At 46.1% G+C, this 14,419-nt stretch overlaps 1 protein-coding gene across 1 annotated transcript in view; it reads right to left on the reverse strand.

The window, feature by feature from the left end:
* Positions 1-14,419, reverse strand: part of LOC123773389 (NGFI-A-binding protein homolog) — a gene marked incomplete at its 5' end in the record, with an annotated part of 78,011 nt that overhangs the window by 61,723 nt on the left and 1,869 nt on the right. The window contains 2 exon segments of the mRNA XM_069318032.1: positions 4,129-4,188; positions 13,534-13,834. Of these exon segments, the coding sequence (XP_069174133.1) occupies positions 4,129-4,188; positions 13,534-13,834 (361 nt within the window).

Genomic DNA, 14,419 nt, shown 5'->3' on the forward strand with positions numbered 1-14,419 from the left:
GCTATAGTGTGCCAGGGCCCAGGAGCTGCAGTACCTTGGACTGGGGTAGTGCTTAAGGCCTACACCAACCTAAGTTAATACCAATATACTAAGTTAATAACCAACATGGGTTATTAAATCCACCATATTATCATCTTCATTAACAACCAGTAAGTATACTAGAGCCGTAAACTGCTTAACCCGGTAGCCTCAAACAAGCTCCTAGACCACAACCAGGATGCATCAAACAACCACTTGACGAAACCGGTACATCTTCCCCCCCTCCATCATGCCAGATCTGTTTACGTTTATCAAACAGTTTATGAGCTCTGAAGCGTTATCAGAGAGTTGATAACTTCACAACCTTGGGTTGTGAAGTTTCCAAGCCTGTAAACTGTTTACTAACTGTAAACCATGTTAAAGATAAAAGGTAATGAACTTTTGTAAATATATTAGCGGGTTATTTTGTATGGTAAAGTAGTAAGGGTGGTTAAGGCTCACTATAACCTATAGGGGGGGGGGGAAGTTAATCAGCCTGCTAATAGGGGTCAGAAAGGGTGTCCTCCTGTACCCACCTGCCCCCCCCCCCTATGCACAAAAAAGGGGGGAGGGGGTATGCACTTGTAAGGCTCGCACACAAGCCGGATATACAGCTTATAACACCCAAAATAACGAAGCAATTCACAAAGGAAATCGATATGGAACCCCCTCTTACAGTTTGTGGACAAATAATGGGTAGATGACATAACCTGTGAACGCCTTACCATTATTATATAACCTCCACAAACTTTCCCCCTTCCCATTAAAATGAAAAAAACTACAAACTCCCCCCCACACCCCACACACAACACCCCCCTCCCCCCGCTCCAAGCACGCAAGCAAGGATCCACATGTACCGTTTTTTTGCCCTCTCTCTCTCTCCCCTTTTACAGGACTTCGCGAGGGGAACGAAGACAGCGCCACCCCTTCCAGTGACAATAAAGGTCAAAAATGCCTAATAAACATTCGGAAAATAAGCTGTACCGGCCGCTGGTTGATGGGCGTCTCATGTGGCAGGCCATCGTGAACATTTACCTGGACCCCCTCTCCACCTGATGGGTTCTCTGTGGGGTCCGGGCGTGGGGTCCCCGCGTGGGGTCGTGGCGTGGGGTCCCCGCTGTGGGGTCCTGCTGGGTCATCGCACTCCTGTGTGTCACTCCACACCTATACACCTCAACACCACGGGGTGTATACACCAACAACATATATAAACACCCCCCACTGTTCCTTCTTAGTGTGTATTATACATATACACACACACATACACACAGTTTACCTGAAGATGACACATTAATGACGCCACACTCGCTACACTGTAAACCCATAATCTTACCGAGACAAAGCATAGCAATCCTAACCCAGCCCTCTTCTCACCTCTTCTCACCTAAATTAGCTAAATCAAACTTAACCAAATTTACAGTCTTGAAATTTATTGTTAATGCTCTGTAGATAAGGCGAGTCCAGCCCGTCCCCTCACCAACACGAAACCTGTCCATCTCCTCTTGTTCCTCTGCTCCTCCTCCTCTTCTCTCCTTTTCCTGTCTCTTGCTCTTTTTCTCCTGTTCCTCCTCCTTCTAGAGGCGTCCTCTCTCGCTCTGTTTATATCGGTAAGTTAAACCACTTTCTACAAGTTACTGCTGGACTTCCTATTGTCCAATTAGAGGGCGGCTGTAGCTTGGTATGTTGTTGTCGTTAAAGATTCGCTACCTGGAACAAAAAGTTCCAGGTAGCACGGGCTATGGTGAGCCCGCAGTGTAGCTTGGTAGTGGCGAGCAAGGGTGATGTGTGACCAGCAAATTGAATGGCTACCTTGTGCTTCAAACACTTTCACCAACATTTGTCAAACTCACTCGCACTTCCCACCTGATAAATTCCACCGGTGCTACAACAATAATGATGAAAATGTGCGACATTACCGAGGCAAACTGCTAGTCTACTGCACGTATCGTGCAGGCATCTTTAACTAGTGACAACGAGGTGCTGGTAATCTTAAATGGAAAAAAACAAACTCACATACAGGTGGTGGTTTCTTGTCATTATCAGGGCGGTATAATTCTCCAGTACTATAATCTCTCGGAGATGTATACTGTTAGCGTCTGAGCATCTCCCAGCCTCCCTAATAGATCTACACCACCACAGTGTGACCAATAGATCCACACCACCACAGTGTGACCAATAGATCACACACATCTCTAAACTGTTATGTGACATGCATATCTTTCACACATATCTTTCACATTCCCTACTCGAGGTTATCTCCTATTCCTCACGGAGCTCTCTCTCCAGTTCCTTCTCCCGAGCCCTCACAACCTGTTGTAAGCACGTGCCCGAACCTAACCTACCGGTTGAACTATCAGCTGAAAACGGGACATTTCGTCAATTTCGCGAGCCGCTGCCAATTTTCAGTACCCCCAGCTTTTGCCCTTAGGGAAATTATACGTCAAAATGACATTTGTTATTGAGGAGAACCGGTTGTATACCCACAGGGGACAATCTCCTACCCACAGGGGACAATCTCCTACCCACAGGGGACATTCTCCTACCCACAGGGGACAATCTCCTACCCACAGGGGACAATCTCCTACCCACAGGGGACAATCTCCTACCCACAGGGGACATTCTCCTACCCACAGGGGACAATCTCCTACCCACAGGGGACAATCTCCTACCCACAGGGGACAATCTCCTACCCAGAGGGGACAATCTCCTACCCAGAGGGGACAATCTCCTACCCACAGGGGACATTCTCCTACCCACAGGGTACAATCTCCTACCCACAGGGTACTATCTCCTATCCCACAGGGTACAATCTCCTACCCCACAGGGTACAATCTCCTACCCCACAGGGTACAATCTCCTACCCACAGGGGACAATCTCCTACCCACAGGGGACAATCTCCTACCCACAGGGTACAATCTCCTACCCACAGGGCACAATCTCTTACCCACAGGGCACAATCTCCTACCCACAGGGGACAATCTCCTACCCACAGGGGACAATCTCCTACCCACAGGGGACAATCTCCTACCCACAGGGGACAATCTCCTACCCACAGGGGACAATCTCCTACCCACAGGGGACAATCTCCTACCCACAGGGCACAATCTCCTACCCACAGGGGACAATCTCCTACCCACAGGGGACAATCTCCTACCCACAGGGGACAATCTCCTACCCACAGGGTACAATCTCCTACCCATAGGATACAATTTCCTACCTACAGGGGACAATCTCCTACCCACAGGGTACAATCTCCTACCCACAGGGGACAATCTCCTACCCACAGGGGACAATCTCCTACCCACAGGGGACAATCTCCTACCCACAGGGGACAATCTCTCACCCGCATGAGGAGTGCTACACCTATGTAAAGGCAAGCCTCGGGCCGGGTATGGGTAAGTTACCCATCCGCGAGGGTATGGGTAAGTTTGGATGCTTGGCGTCAGCGCATAGGTGTAAATATCCCTTATCCAGGCACTGCTGATCGTTCAGTCACAGGTCAGCGTTGTAAAACACGGCCCAATGTGTTCCTGTTACGCAGTGATTCGTTATATCCAAATTTCCTGGTCTGTAGTGATTCGCTAACCCAGCATATTTTGCTCTGCAGATCCAATAGATCTACACCACTACAATGGGACCAATAGATCTATATCAATACAGTGGAACCAATAGACCTACATCACCACAGTGAGGCCAATAGATCTATATCACTACAGTGGGTCCAATAGACCTACATCACCACAGTGGGTCCAATAGATCTACACCACCACAGTGGGACCAATAGACCTACACCACTACAGTGGAACCAATAGACCCCCCCCCCCTCCTCCCCCTCCCCCCCCCCCCTCCGAGACATACATACAGCATAACCAACAACTAAGAACTGTGATATCCCATCAAGAACACCTCGATAACCATAGACACTTAACTGCTAAGAATAACATTCCATTCTTAGAACAAGACTAAGGTTCTTTAATAATAAAAAAAAAACTTAATTATATACGCGTACTTTATATAACGTGTCTATGATTTCCAAGGATTTTTTGTTTTTTTGTTTTTTTAGCCAAATGCAAAAAAAAAGGGGAAAATGAATGAGAGTTTTTTTTTACCTTCATAAGTGGCAGGAAGAACTCTGCGTTCTTATCAGGAGTCATAGTGCCGTGGCAGTTCTGTAGGGAGAAGATGAGTGCCGTCAGTGTTGTGAGTTGTGCTGGTGGCACCTCTGGTGGGTGGGTCACACACACACACACACACACACACACACACACACACACACACACACACACACACACACACACACACACACACACACACACACACACACACATACACACCCACACACACACACACATACTCGACGGTTGAGAGGCGGGACCAAAGAGCCAGAGCTCAACCCCCGCAAGCACAATTAGGTGAGTACACACACACACACACACACACGCACACACACACACACACACACACACACACACACACACACACACACACACACACACACACACACACACACACACACACACACACACACACACACACACACACACACACACACACACCCACACACACACACACACACACACACACACTACACACACACACACACAAGGGGACACATACACAAGTATGATAAAACAGCTAACACACAAACATTACACGTGAAAAAAGATCTAAATCATAGAGGGTCATTTGTTCAAGAATTACAAGTCTAAATGTATGCAAATAATTAATACACACATATCCTAAACAACAACAGCAAAATAATTTAGGTAATGATTCACTCTGTTTCGTTCTACTGGTAAATCCCTTTTGGCCTCAAAACCTGTTCTGTACTCCAAGTAATTATAGTAGTCTCTTGGTGGCGTGTCCTCCTGTGTGTGTGTGTGTGTGTGTGTGTGTGTGTGTGTGTGTGTGTGTGTGTGTGCGCGCGCGTGCGCGCGCATTTATGAAACCTTAACATTTAAATTTTATATGAAGCTGGAGCTAAAGATGGTCTCTAAAACTTCTTTCATTGCATTCCACTTTCTTAATCACTTTGGTACGAGAATTTCCTTACATTTTTCTCCATTCATTGTGTTTTCAACTTTCCACTTGTGTCCTCTTTTTTCCATATTCCCTCAACTTAAAGAGGCTATATCCTAATCCCCCTTGTTCATTTCCCCCCTCAGTATCTTCCATATCGTGATCATATCCTGTGATCTGTGATCGCCGCACCTTGAGCACGAGGGGGGGGGGGAGGGGGAGAGCTTTGCGGTATCGACCAAGCAGACGGAGTCATGTTAAAATATAACCCCAAGTATTATTGGTGTTTATTGTTTACAAATGAACGACAAACACGTGTGTGTGTGTGTGTGTGTGTGTGTGTGTGTGTGTGTGTGTGTGTGTGTGTGTATGGGTGTGGCAACTAGGAAGCATGACATGGCTTATACCACCCCATGAGCATGGCCTCGTTAACACCGGAGCATGGCCTCGTTAACACCGGAGCATGGCCTCGTTAACACCGGAGCATGGCCTCGTCAACTCCGGAGCATAGTGCTGGGAAGTCTCAGCCCGTAAGCCTAGGAGGCATTAAGTCTCACCGGGTCGGTGGGACTAGCACTGATGCCCATAATTACTGCCCATCAAACTCTTAACATATCTCAGTATATCAACAAAGGGAATATGACTTTGATTTTTGTTTAAAAAAAGATGAATGATGTTCTTACAGCTGGGTATATTCTCTCACAAACTCTGTTTTATGATTAGTTTTTAATATAAAAAATGGTATGTAATGGATATTAATGTAAAATATTTAACAACCTCTGGAAGGTTATTAAGACCTACCAACCTCTGGAGGGTTATTAAGGTCTACCAACCACTGGAGAGTTATTAAGGCCAACCAACCACTGGAGAGTTATTAAGGCCAACCAATCACTGGAGGGTTATTAAGGCCAACCAACCACTGGAGAGTTATTAAGGCCAACCAATCACTGGAGGGTTATTAAGGCCAACCAACCACTGGAGGGTTATTAAGGCCAACCAATCACTGGAGGGTTATTAAGGCCAACCAACCACTGGAGGGTTATTAAGGCCACCCAACCTCTGGAGAGTTATTAAGACCTACCAACCTCTGGAGAGTTATTAAGACCTACCAACCTCTGGAGGGTTATTAAGGCCTACCAACCTCTGGAGGGTTATTAAGACCTACCAACCTCTGGAGAGTTATTAAGACCTACCAACCTCTGGAGGGTTATTAAGGCCAACCAACCACTGGAGGGTTATTAAGACCTACCAACCTCTGGAGGGTTATTAAGGCCAACCAATCTCTGGAGGGTTATTAAGGCCTACCAACCTCTGGAGGGTTATTAAGGCCAACCAACCTCTGGAGGGTTATTAAGGCCAACCAATCACTGGAGGGTTATTAAGACCTACCAACCTCTGGAGGGTTATTAAGGCCAACCAACCTCTGGAGGGTTATTAAGGCCAACCAATCACTGGAGGGTTATTAAGGCCAACCAACCTCTGGAGGGTTATTAAGGCCAACCAACCTCTGGAGGGTTATTAAGGCCAACCAACCTCTGGAGGGTTATTAAGACCAACCAACCTCTGAAAGGTTATTAATGAAACAGTCATGTACTGACCATCCAACAGTATACTTTAGTCCTGGACAAAGCCCAGGATGAGAGTAAACTCAAGGTGTATATACACACAAACAAACGGGTAGATATAGATACTTTTGGCAGACATTTATGTTATTAGAACAGACGAATATATCTCCACTGCTCCTCTCGCGACAAGTGTTCGCTAGCAGCGTTTGTGTTGCAAGCCAGTTAAACGAACAAACGCATTTCAACGAATATTTCTTTCTAGTGCCGAGAGCGAACACATCCCAAACAACAGAACAGGTTTGAACTATATGTTTAACACTTCTCTAACCCTGTCCATGGAGGACAGAAGAAAATGTATATATGCTGGTTAGCATTGTAAATGTGTGGCCACGTCTGTGGTAGAAAATAATAATAATAATAATAAAACAGAACAGGCTTTCTCATTTCGTAAATATTACTTAAAACATTATTATTTATTAATTTATTGTTGTTATATAATATTACATGTACTTATCGGCTCCCTTGATAATATATGAGATGATACATATTCTTACGAAACCTATTGATCACATATTCACACATTTTTATTGAAAGGTTCCTCCAGCTTTCCTGAGATGATGTTCAGAGTTGAGAACTTGTTCTTAAGTGGCATAAACGCCACTTAAGCAGCGCCTGATGCTCCAGGGCAGCAGTAAGTGCCACCCCCCCCCACCCCCACGCTGGAGATGTGACAGGGAGGCAGCCTCTCTGCCCTCCTACCGCCACATGTAAACAAAGGCCACGTGACCCCGTGCGGACCTCAGTTTACAAGATTATAAGAGCCTGTCCTTCAAAACAGAAGATGGGTGGGTTTAAGAGGGAGGACTACATAGTTTTGTTAATGGGGGGGAAACAAACATATTGAGGCTCATCCCATGTTGATATCATCCCCCCCCCTCCACCACCACCACCACATAACACCTGCCCATGTTGATATCTTATAATAATAATAATATTAATTATTATTATTATTATTAAAGGAAGATAATTAAAGGCGCGTCAAGGAAGATAATTATCCGACGGGAGAAAGTAATTTTTATAACGAAGGAGTATAGTGTGAGGTGTCGCTGACACGAGACCAACACGAAAATTTTGAACCGAAAACAAAATTTAATTTTCTTCATTAAGGAAGAAAAATGAAGGCAATAATGATTATATAATTAACTGTTAGCAGTTTTCTGTTCTCCGAGGAAGATATATATAACAAATAACCAACTAATCTGTAAATTTTGAGATATATTTTGAGATATATACAAGAGTTGTTACATTCTTGTACAGCCACTAGTACGCGTAGCGTTTCGGGCAAGTCCTTAATCCTATGGTCCCTGGAATACGATCCCCTGCCGCGAAGAATCGTTGTTACAACCAAGTACACATTTTACTGTTGCGTTAAACAGAGGCTACAGTTAAGGAATTGCGCCCAGTAAATCCTCCCCGGCCAGGATACGAACCCATGACATAGCGCTCGCGGAACGCCAGGCGAGTGTCTTACCACTACACCACGGGGACTGCGTGTCTTACCACTACACCACGGGGACTGTTAAATCTTTTTAACTGCTATTAATCTTGCTATTATTGAAGGAGATTAACAAAAAGATCAATCCCCCATCATTAACTGCTTCTTAAAGACCAGTGTTGTTGTCCAGAGAGTAATAACTAGCCTCCCGATGTCATGATGTGTGGGTGCGTGCTCCCCATGGAGCGTACACCCGCTCCTCCTCCTGTTGTAGTCTACCATCTGCAGCTGTGCCGTTTTCTTCTTGACCATTTTCTAATGTTGAATGAACAAATCCACAAGGGCCGTGATGAGGGTTCGAACCTACGTCCAAGAGGATCCCAGACGCTGCCTTAATCGACTGAGCTACGACATGGTAAAATGTTGCTTTACCGTGTCTAATGTTGAATGTTTCAAATAAGGCAGCAGTCATCACTGAAGCAGGGCGCGTTACTTCAGTATTTTGGTGTTGAAATACGCTATATGAGAACATATCATGGCAGGAGTTCCCTCCAAAGCCACAAATTATCACGCCCAGCATTCCAAAATTATTCTTCATCCTCCCACACCCTCTCTCTCTCTCTCTCTCTCTCTCTCTCTCTCTCTCTCTCTCTCTCTACAGGTGCATATTGGGAATCCTAATTTCCGACATAATCACCCCCAACGTCTCCCTTATCACGGAACTTGCTTCATCAATGGCACCTTCCTACTTAGTGATCATTATCTCTTGCCATTAGCCATTACATACCTTTCCTCATCAATCACAGCAGCGAGGTGAGGCAAGGCGTTCTCTGGGAACCCGTACTGGAGATGGAACCCTAGGTGAGGCAGGGCGTTCTCTGGGAACCCGTACTGGAGATGGAACCCTAGGTGGGGCAAGGCGTTCTCTGGGAACCCGTACTGGAGATGGAACCCTAGGTGGGGCAAGGCGTTCTCTGGGAACCCGTACTGGAGATGGAACCCTAGGTGAGGCAGGGCGTTCTCTGGGAACCCGTACTGGAGATGGAACCCTAGGTGGGGCAAGGCGTTCTCTGGGAACCCGTACTGGAGATGGAACCCTAGGTGAGGCAAGGCGTTCTCAGGGAACCCGTACTGGAGAAGGAACCCTAGGTGGGCAAGGCGTTCTCTGGGAACCCGTACTGGAGATGGAACCCTAGGTGAGGCAGGGCGTTCTCTGGGAACCCGTACTGGAGATGGAACCCTAGGTGAGGCAGGGCGTTCTCTGGGAACCCGTACTGGAGAAGGAACCCTAGGTGAGGCAGGGCGTTCTCTGGGAACCCGTACTGGAGATGGAACCCTAGGTGGGGCAAGGCGTTCTCTGGAAACCCGTACTGGAGATGAAACCCGAGGTGGGACAGGGCGTTCTCAGGGTGAAGTGAACAAGCCTGGGTTCCGTTCCCGTACCCAAGCCTCGTCCATGTTGATCTCCAAGACTTCAAGCCCCAATTAACGCCGTTAATACCAAACTACGCGGAATATTGTTTACATACAACAAAATAACACGAAACAACATCCGTATAAATTGAAAGGCAGCAGTGAAAATGCCTTGATAAACGTAAATTCTTTATTTTCTGGACTAATGAGTATTGGCCGGAATAAATTAAGTGGGTTTTGGTTCTGAACGTTCAAGTGAACGGTTAAGGCGTTTCAATTGGACGATGGGTTCTATAGGCTGGAGGTGGCGTTCCTGGCATGTCTTAGCTGAAGCACAAGTTATATGAGAGCCTCTCCTAGCTTCTTGCACAAGTTTTACTAAGCTAACCTCACCTCTCAGACCTGAAGCACAAGTTATATGAGAGCCTCTCCTGGCTTCTTGCACAAGTTTTACTAAGCTAACCTCACCTCTCAGACCTGAAGCACAAGTAAACATACTTGACAAACAGCTAGAAGACGAAGAAACCTCACAAAAAATAATGCAGCACAAAAGGTAGAATCTCAGGTCCTACAAAAGCCATCAATTACCTGACTGCATAAAAATAACAAAAAAGGTCATAAATGTCTTCAAGATATTATACACACCATGTTGAGGAGGTGTCGCCATCTTACCTAAACTCTTCCACTCTCTACTTTTTTTTCCTAGTCCTCTAATAGCCAAAAAAAAGGAATATGAAAAATGTTCTGAGCACCATTGATGTGTGAGGGAAAATTGGCAAGCGGGGAGGGACAAGAAAATGCTAACTGGCTCCTAGCTTCATGGGTTGTAGTTTGTTGACGTGGAGTAGGACTTTCCTCCTATGGGTCAGGGAGTGACCTGTTCCCTTGCTGCTGTGTCGTGGGCTCTCTCACTTATCATGGAGCTCAAGGATGTTGTCAAGGCGGTATATTGTTATTTCTATTATTTTTTGGGGGGTTATATTGTTGGGTATATTGTTGGGTATATTGTTGGGTATATTGTTGGGTTTTGTTTTTGATTGGTGTTATATTTTATCCTTGTGGAGGAGGAGGGGCAGGGGGAGGCATGACATTCTTATTTCCCCCCCCCCCTCTGGGGCCCCTCATGGTAACCCCTCATCCCCCACCTCATCCCCCACACCCCCACCTGGTACTCCTCATCCCTCACATTCGTTCACTCGCTACAAATGTCTAAAGAGTTCAGAATTGATTTTCAAATACAAAAAGTTATGATGTCACTTTTCAGTTTTCTTTGGCTCTATCAAAATGGGTCATTACTAGTTCATCTTCTAATCATAAGGAACGAAGCCTTCCGCTGCGACGTCTCTCTCTCTCTCTCTCTCTTCTACTGATGCTTCCAACGCTGATCTTGTTATGATATTGTGAGCTGTGTTCTGCCTCTTCTTTGGTCACATAATATGACGTATTCTTACACACACACACACACACACACACACACACACACACACACACACACATGCTGTGTTGCTAATCCTAGAATGTTCGTGTCGCTAATCCTAGAATGTTCGTGTCGCTAATCCTAGAATGTTCGTGTCGCTAATCCCAGAATGTTCGTGTCGCTAATCCGGTTAGTTGTGCTAGCAAGGTAGAGCATTATAGCTCTTATATGTATCTTCTCACCTGCTGCGATTCCTCCAGTTTGTTTGCATCGCACCTGCTTTTAAAACTAGCTATGTAGTTAGGCGATTCATAATATTGTATGATTACCAACTGTGTGTGTGTGTGTGGGTGTGTATTCACCTATTTGTACTCACCTATTTGTGCTTGCGGGGGTTGAGCTTTGGCTCTTTGATCCCGAACTCTCAACTGTCAATCAACTGGTGTACAGATTCCTGAGCCTACTGGGCTCTATCATATCTACATTTAAAACTGTGTATGGAGTCACCTTACAAAGTCGGCTCTGTGTGTGTGTGTGTGTGTGTGTGTGTGTGTGTGTGTGTGTGTGTGTGTGTGTGTGTGTGTGTGTGTGTGTGTGTGTACTCACCTAATTGTGCTTGCGGGGGTTGAGCTCTGGCTCTTTGGTCAAGCTGTGTGTGTGTGTGTGTGTGTGTGTGTGTGTGTGTGTGTGTGTGTGTGTGTGTGTGTGTGTGTGTGTGTGTGTGTGTGTGTGTGTGTACTCACCTAATTGTGCTTGCGGGGGTTGAGCTCTGGCTCTTTGGTCAAGCTGTGTGTGTGTGTGTGTGTGTGTGTGTGTGTGTGTGTACTTACCTAATTGTACTTACCTAATTGTGCTTGCGGGGGTTGAGCTCTGGCTCTTTGGTCCCGCCTCTCAACCGTCAATCAACTGGTGTACAGATTCCTGAGCCTATTGGGCTCTATCATATCTACATTTGAAACTGTGAATGGAGTCAGCCTCCACCACATCACTTCCTAATGCATTCCATTTGCTAACTACTCTGACACTGAAAAAGTTCTTTCTAACGTCTCTGTGGCTCATTTGGGTACTCAGCTTCCACCTGTGTCCCCTTGTTCGCGTCCCACCAGTGTTGAAAAGTTCGTCCTTGTTTACCCGGTCGATACCCCTGAGGATTTTGTAGGTTGTGATCATGTCCCCCCTTACTCTTCTGTCTTCCAGTGTCGTGAGGTGCATTTCCCGCAGCCTTTCCTCATAACTCATGCCTCTTAGTTCTGGGACTAGTCTAGTAGCATACCTTTGGACTTTTTCCAGCTTCGTCTTGTGCTTGACAAGGTACGGGCTCCATGCTGGGGCCGCATACTCCAGGATTGGTCTTACATATGTGGTGTACAAGATTCTGAATGATTCCTTACACAGGTTCCTGAACGCCGTTCTGATGTTAGCCAGCCTCGCATATGCCGCAGACGTTATTCTCTTTATGTGGGCTTCAGGAGACAGGTTTGGTGTGATATCAACTCCTAGATCTTTCTCTCTGTCTGTTTCATTAAGTACTTCATCTCCTATTCTGTATCCTGTGCCTGGCCTCCTGTTTCCACTGCCTAGTTTCATTACTTTGCATTTACTCGGGTTGAACTTCAACAGCCATTTGTTGGACCATTCACTCAGTCTATCCAGGTCATCTTGTAGCCTCCTACTATCATCCTCTGTTTCAATCCTCCTCATAATTTTTGCATCGTCGGCAAACATTGAGAGGAACGAATCTATACCCTCTGGGAGATCATTTACATATACCAGAAACAGTATAGGTCCAAGGACTGACCCCTGCGGGACTCCACTTGTGACGTCTCGCCAATCTGAGACCTCACCCCTCACACAGACTCGTTGTCTCCTGTTGCTTAGGTATTCCTCTATCCACCGGAGTACCTTCCCTCTCACTCCAGCCTGCATCTCCAACTTTCGCACTAGCCTCTTGTGGGGCACTGTATCAAAGGCTTTCTGACAATCCAAAAATATGCAGTCTGCCCACCCTTCTCTTTCTTGCCTTATTTTTGTTGCCTGGTCGTAGAATTCAAGTAACCCTGTGAGGCAGGACCTGCCATCCCTGAACCCATGTTGATGCTGTGTTACAAAGTTCCTTCGCTCCAGATGCTCCACTAGTTTTTTTCGCACAATCTTCTCCTTCTGTGTGTGTGTGTGTGTGTGTGTGTGTGTGTGTGTGTGTGTGTGTGTGTGTGTGTGTGTGTGTGTGTGTGTGTGTGTAGGTGTGTTCGTTCCTTGAGCTCCAGCTCTACGGTCCCAATTATAGGTTGCCACTCTAGTGGTGGGGCTCCGTCTTATCAGCTTTCGTAACCTAGTATCGGTACACACACACCTTGCTGTCTGTACTCCTAAGACATCCTGGAGAACGTATTATGTAAACACGTGCACGTGGTGTGTCATACAGGTGTTGTATTATGTAAACACGTGCACGTGGTGTGTCATACAGGTGTTGTATTATGTAAACACGTGCACGTGGTGTGTCATACAGCTCTGTACAGGTGTTGTATTATGTAAACACGACCACGTGGTGTGTCGTACAGGTGTCGTATTATGTAAACAAAGAACAACAAATATGAGACAAACTCACCTGAAGGCCGACAGACGTAGGAGGAAGGCCCCCTGGATGTGTAGGGGAGGTGTGGTGTGGGGAAGGCCCTCTGGAGCCCCCAATACTCCCCGCCATTCCCCCTCCCAGCCCCCCCATGGGGGCCCCGCCCATGGGGGGCATGGGCCCGCCCATCCCGGAGGCCCCCAGCCCCATGGGACCGTCGCGGGCGTTGGAGACGCAGCCTCCGGGGGTGGAGATAGGGATGTTTGGGGTGACGGAGGAGGTGGTGGCGGCCACGGACATCGTCGAGGGCACGCACGACCCGTCACGTACGCCCATGCTGACACGGACAAGGACGCAAACATTAGATTAATACATACAGACCAAAGAGCCAGAGCTCAACCCACCCCCCCCACCGCAAGCACCATTAGGTGAGTACACACAGATATCACAATAGCGTGATGTATCAAATGAACAAATCCACAAGGCCTGTGGATGTGGAATCCACCGTGATAAGGATTCGAACCTACGTCCGAGATCTCGGACGTAGGTTCGAATCCTCGTCACGGCCCTTGTGGATTTGTTCATTAGGCGAGTACAGTTGTATAATATATATTATATATTATTATTATTACGTTAGGAAAAACATTATATAAAGTCTACAAGAATTTACAGCAAAATGGTTAACAAAAGAAATTGTTAATTGAAATTGAAATTGCAAAGTAAATAAAAATATAAAACATATATATTAAAACCCGGAATAAGATTGACAATACACATCAATTAAAATCCATAACGTTTCGAATACTCATTAGCATTCATCAGATCTAAAATACAGAAAAATCGAATTAAAATTAAAAAAAAACTTGCACTAGAAACCTAATCACTTAAAAATGTAAAGAAAATGGCATTAGTGAACAAATAA

Source organism: Procambarus clarkii, chromosome 89 (genome assembly GCF_040958095.1).
Source record: "Procambarus clarkii isolate CNS0578487 chromosome 89, FALCON_Pclarkii_2.0, whole genome shotgun sequence".
In the NCBI taxonomy this organism is placed as follows: Eukaryota; Metazoa; Arthropoda; class Malacostraca; order Decapoda; family Cambaridae; genus Procambarus; species Procambarus clarkii.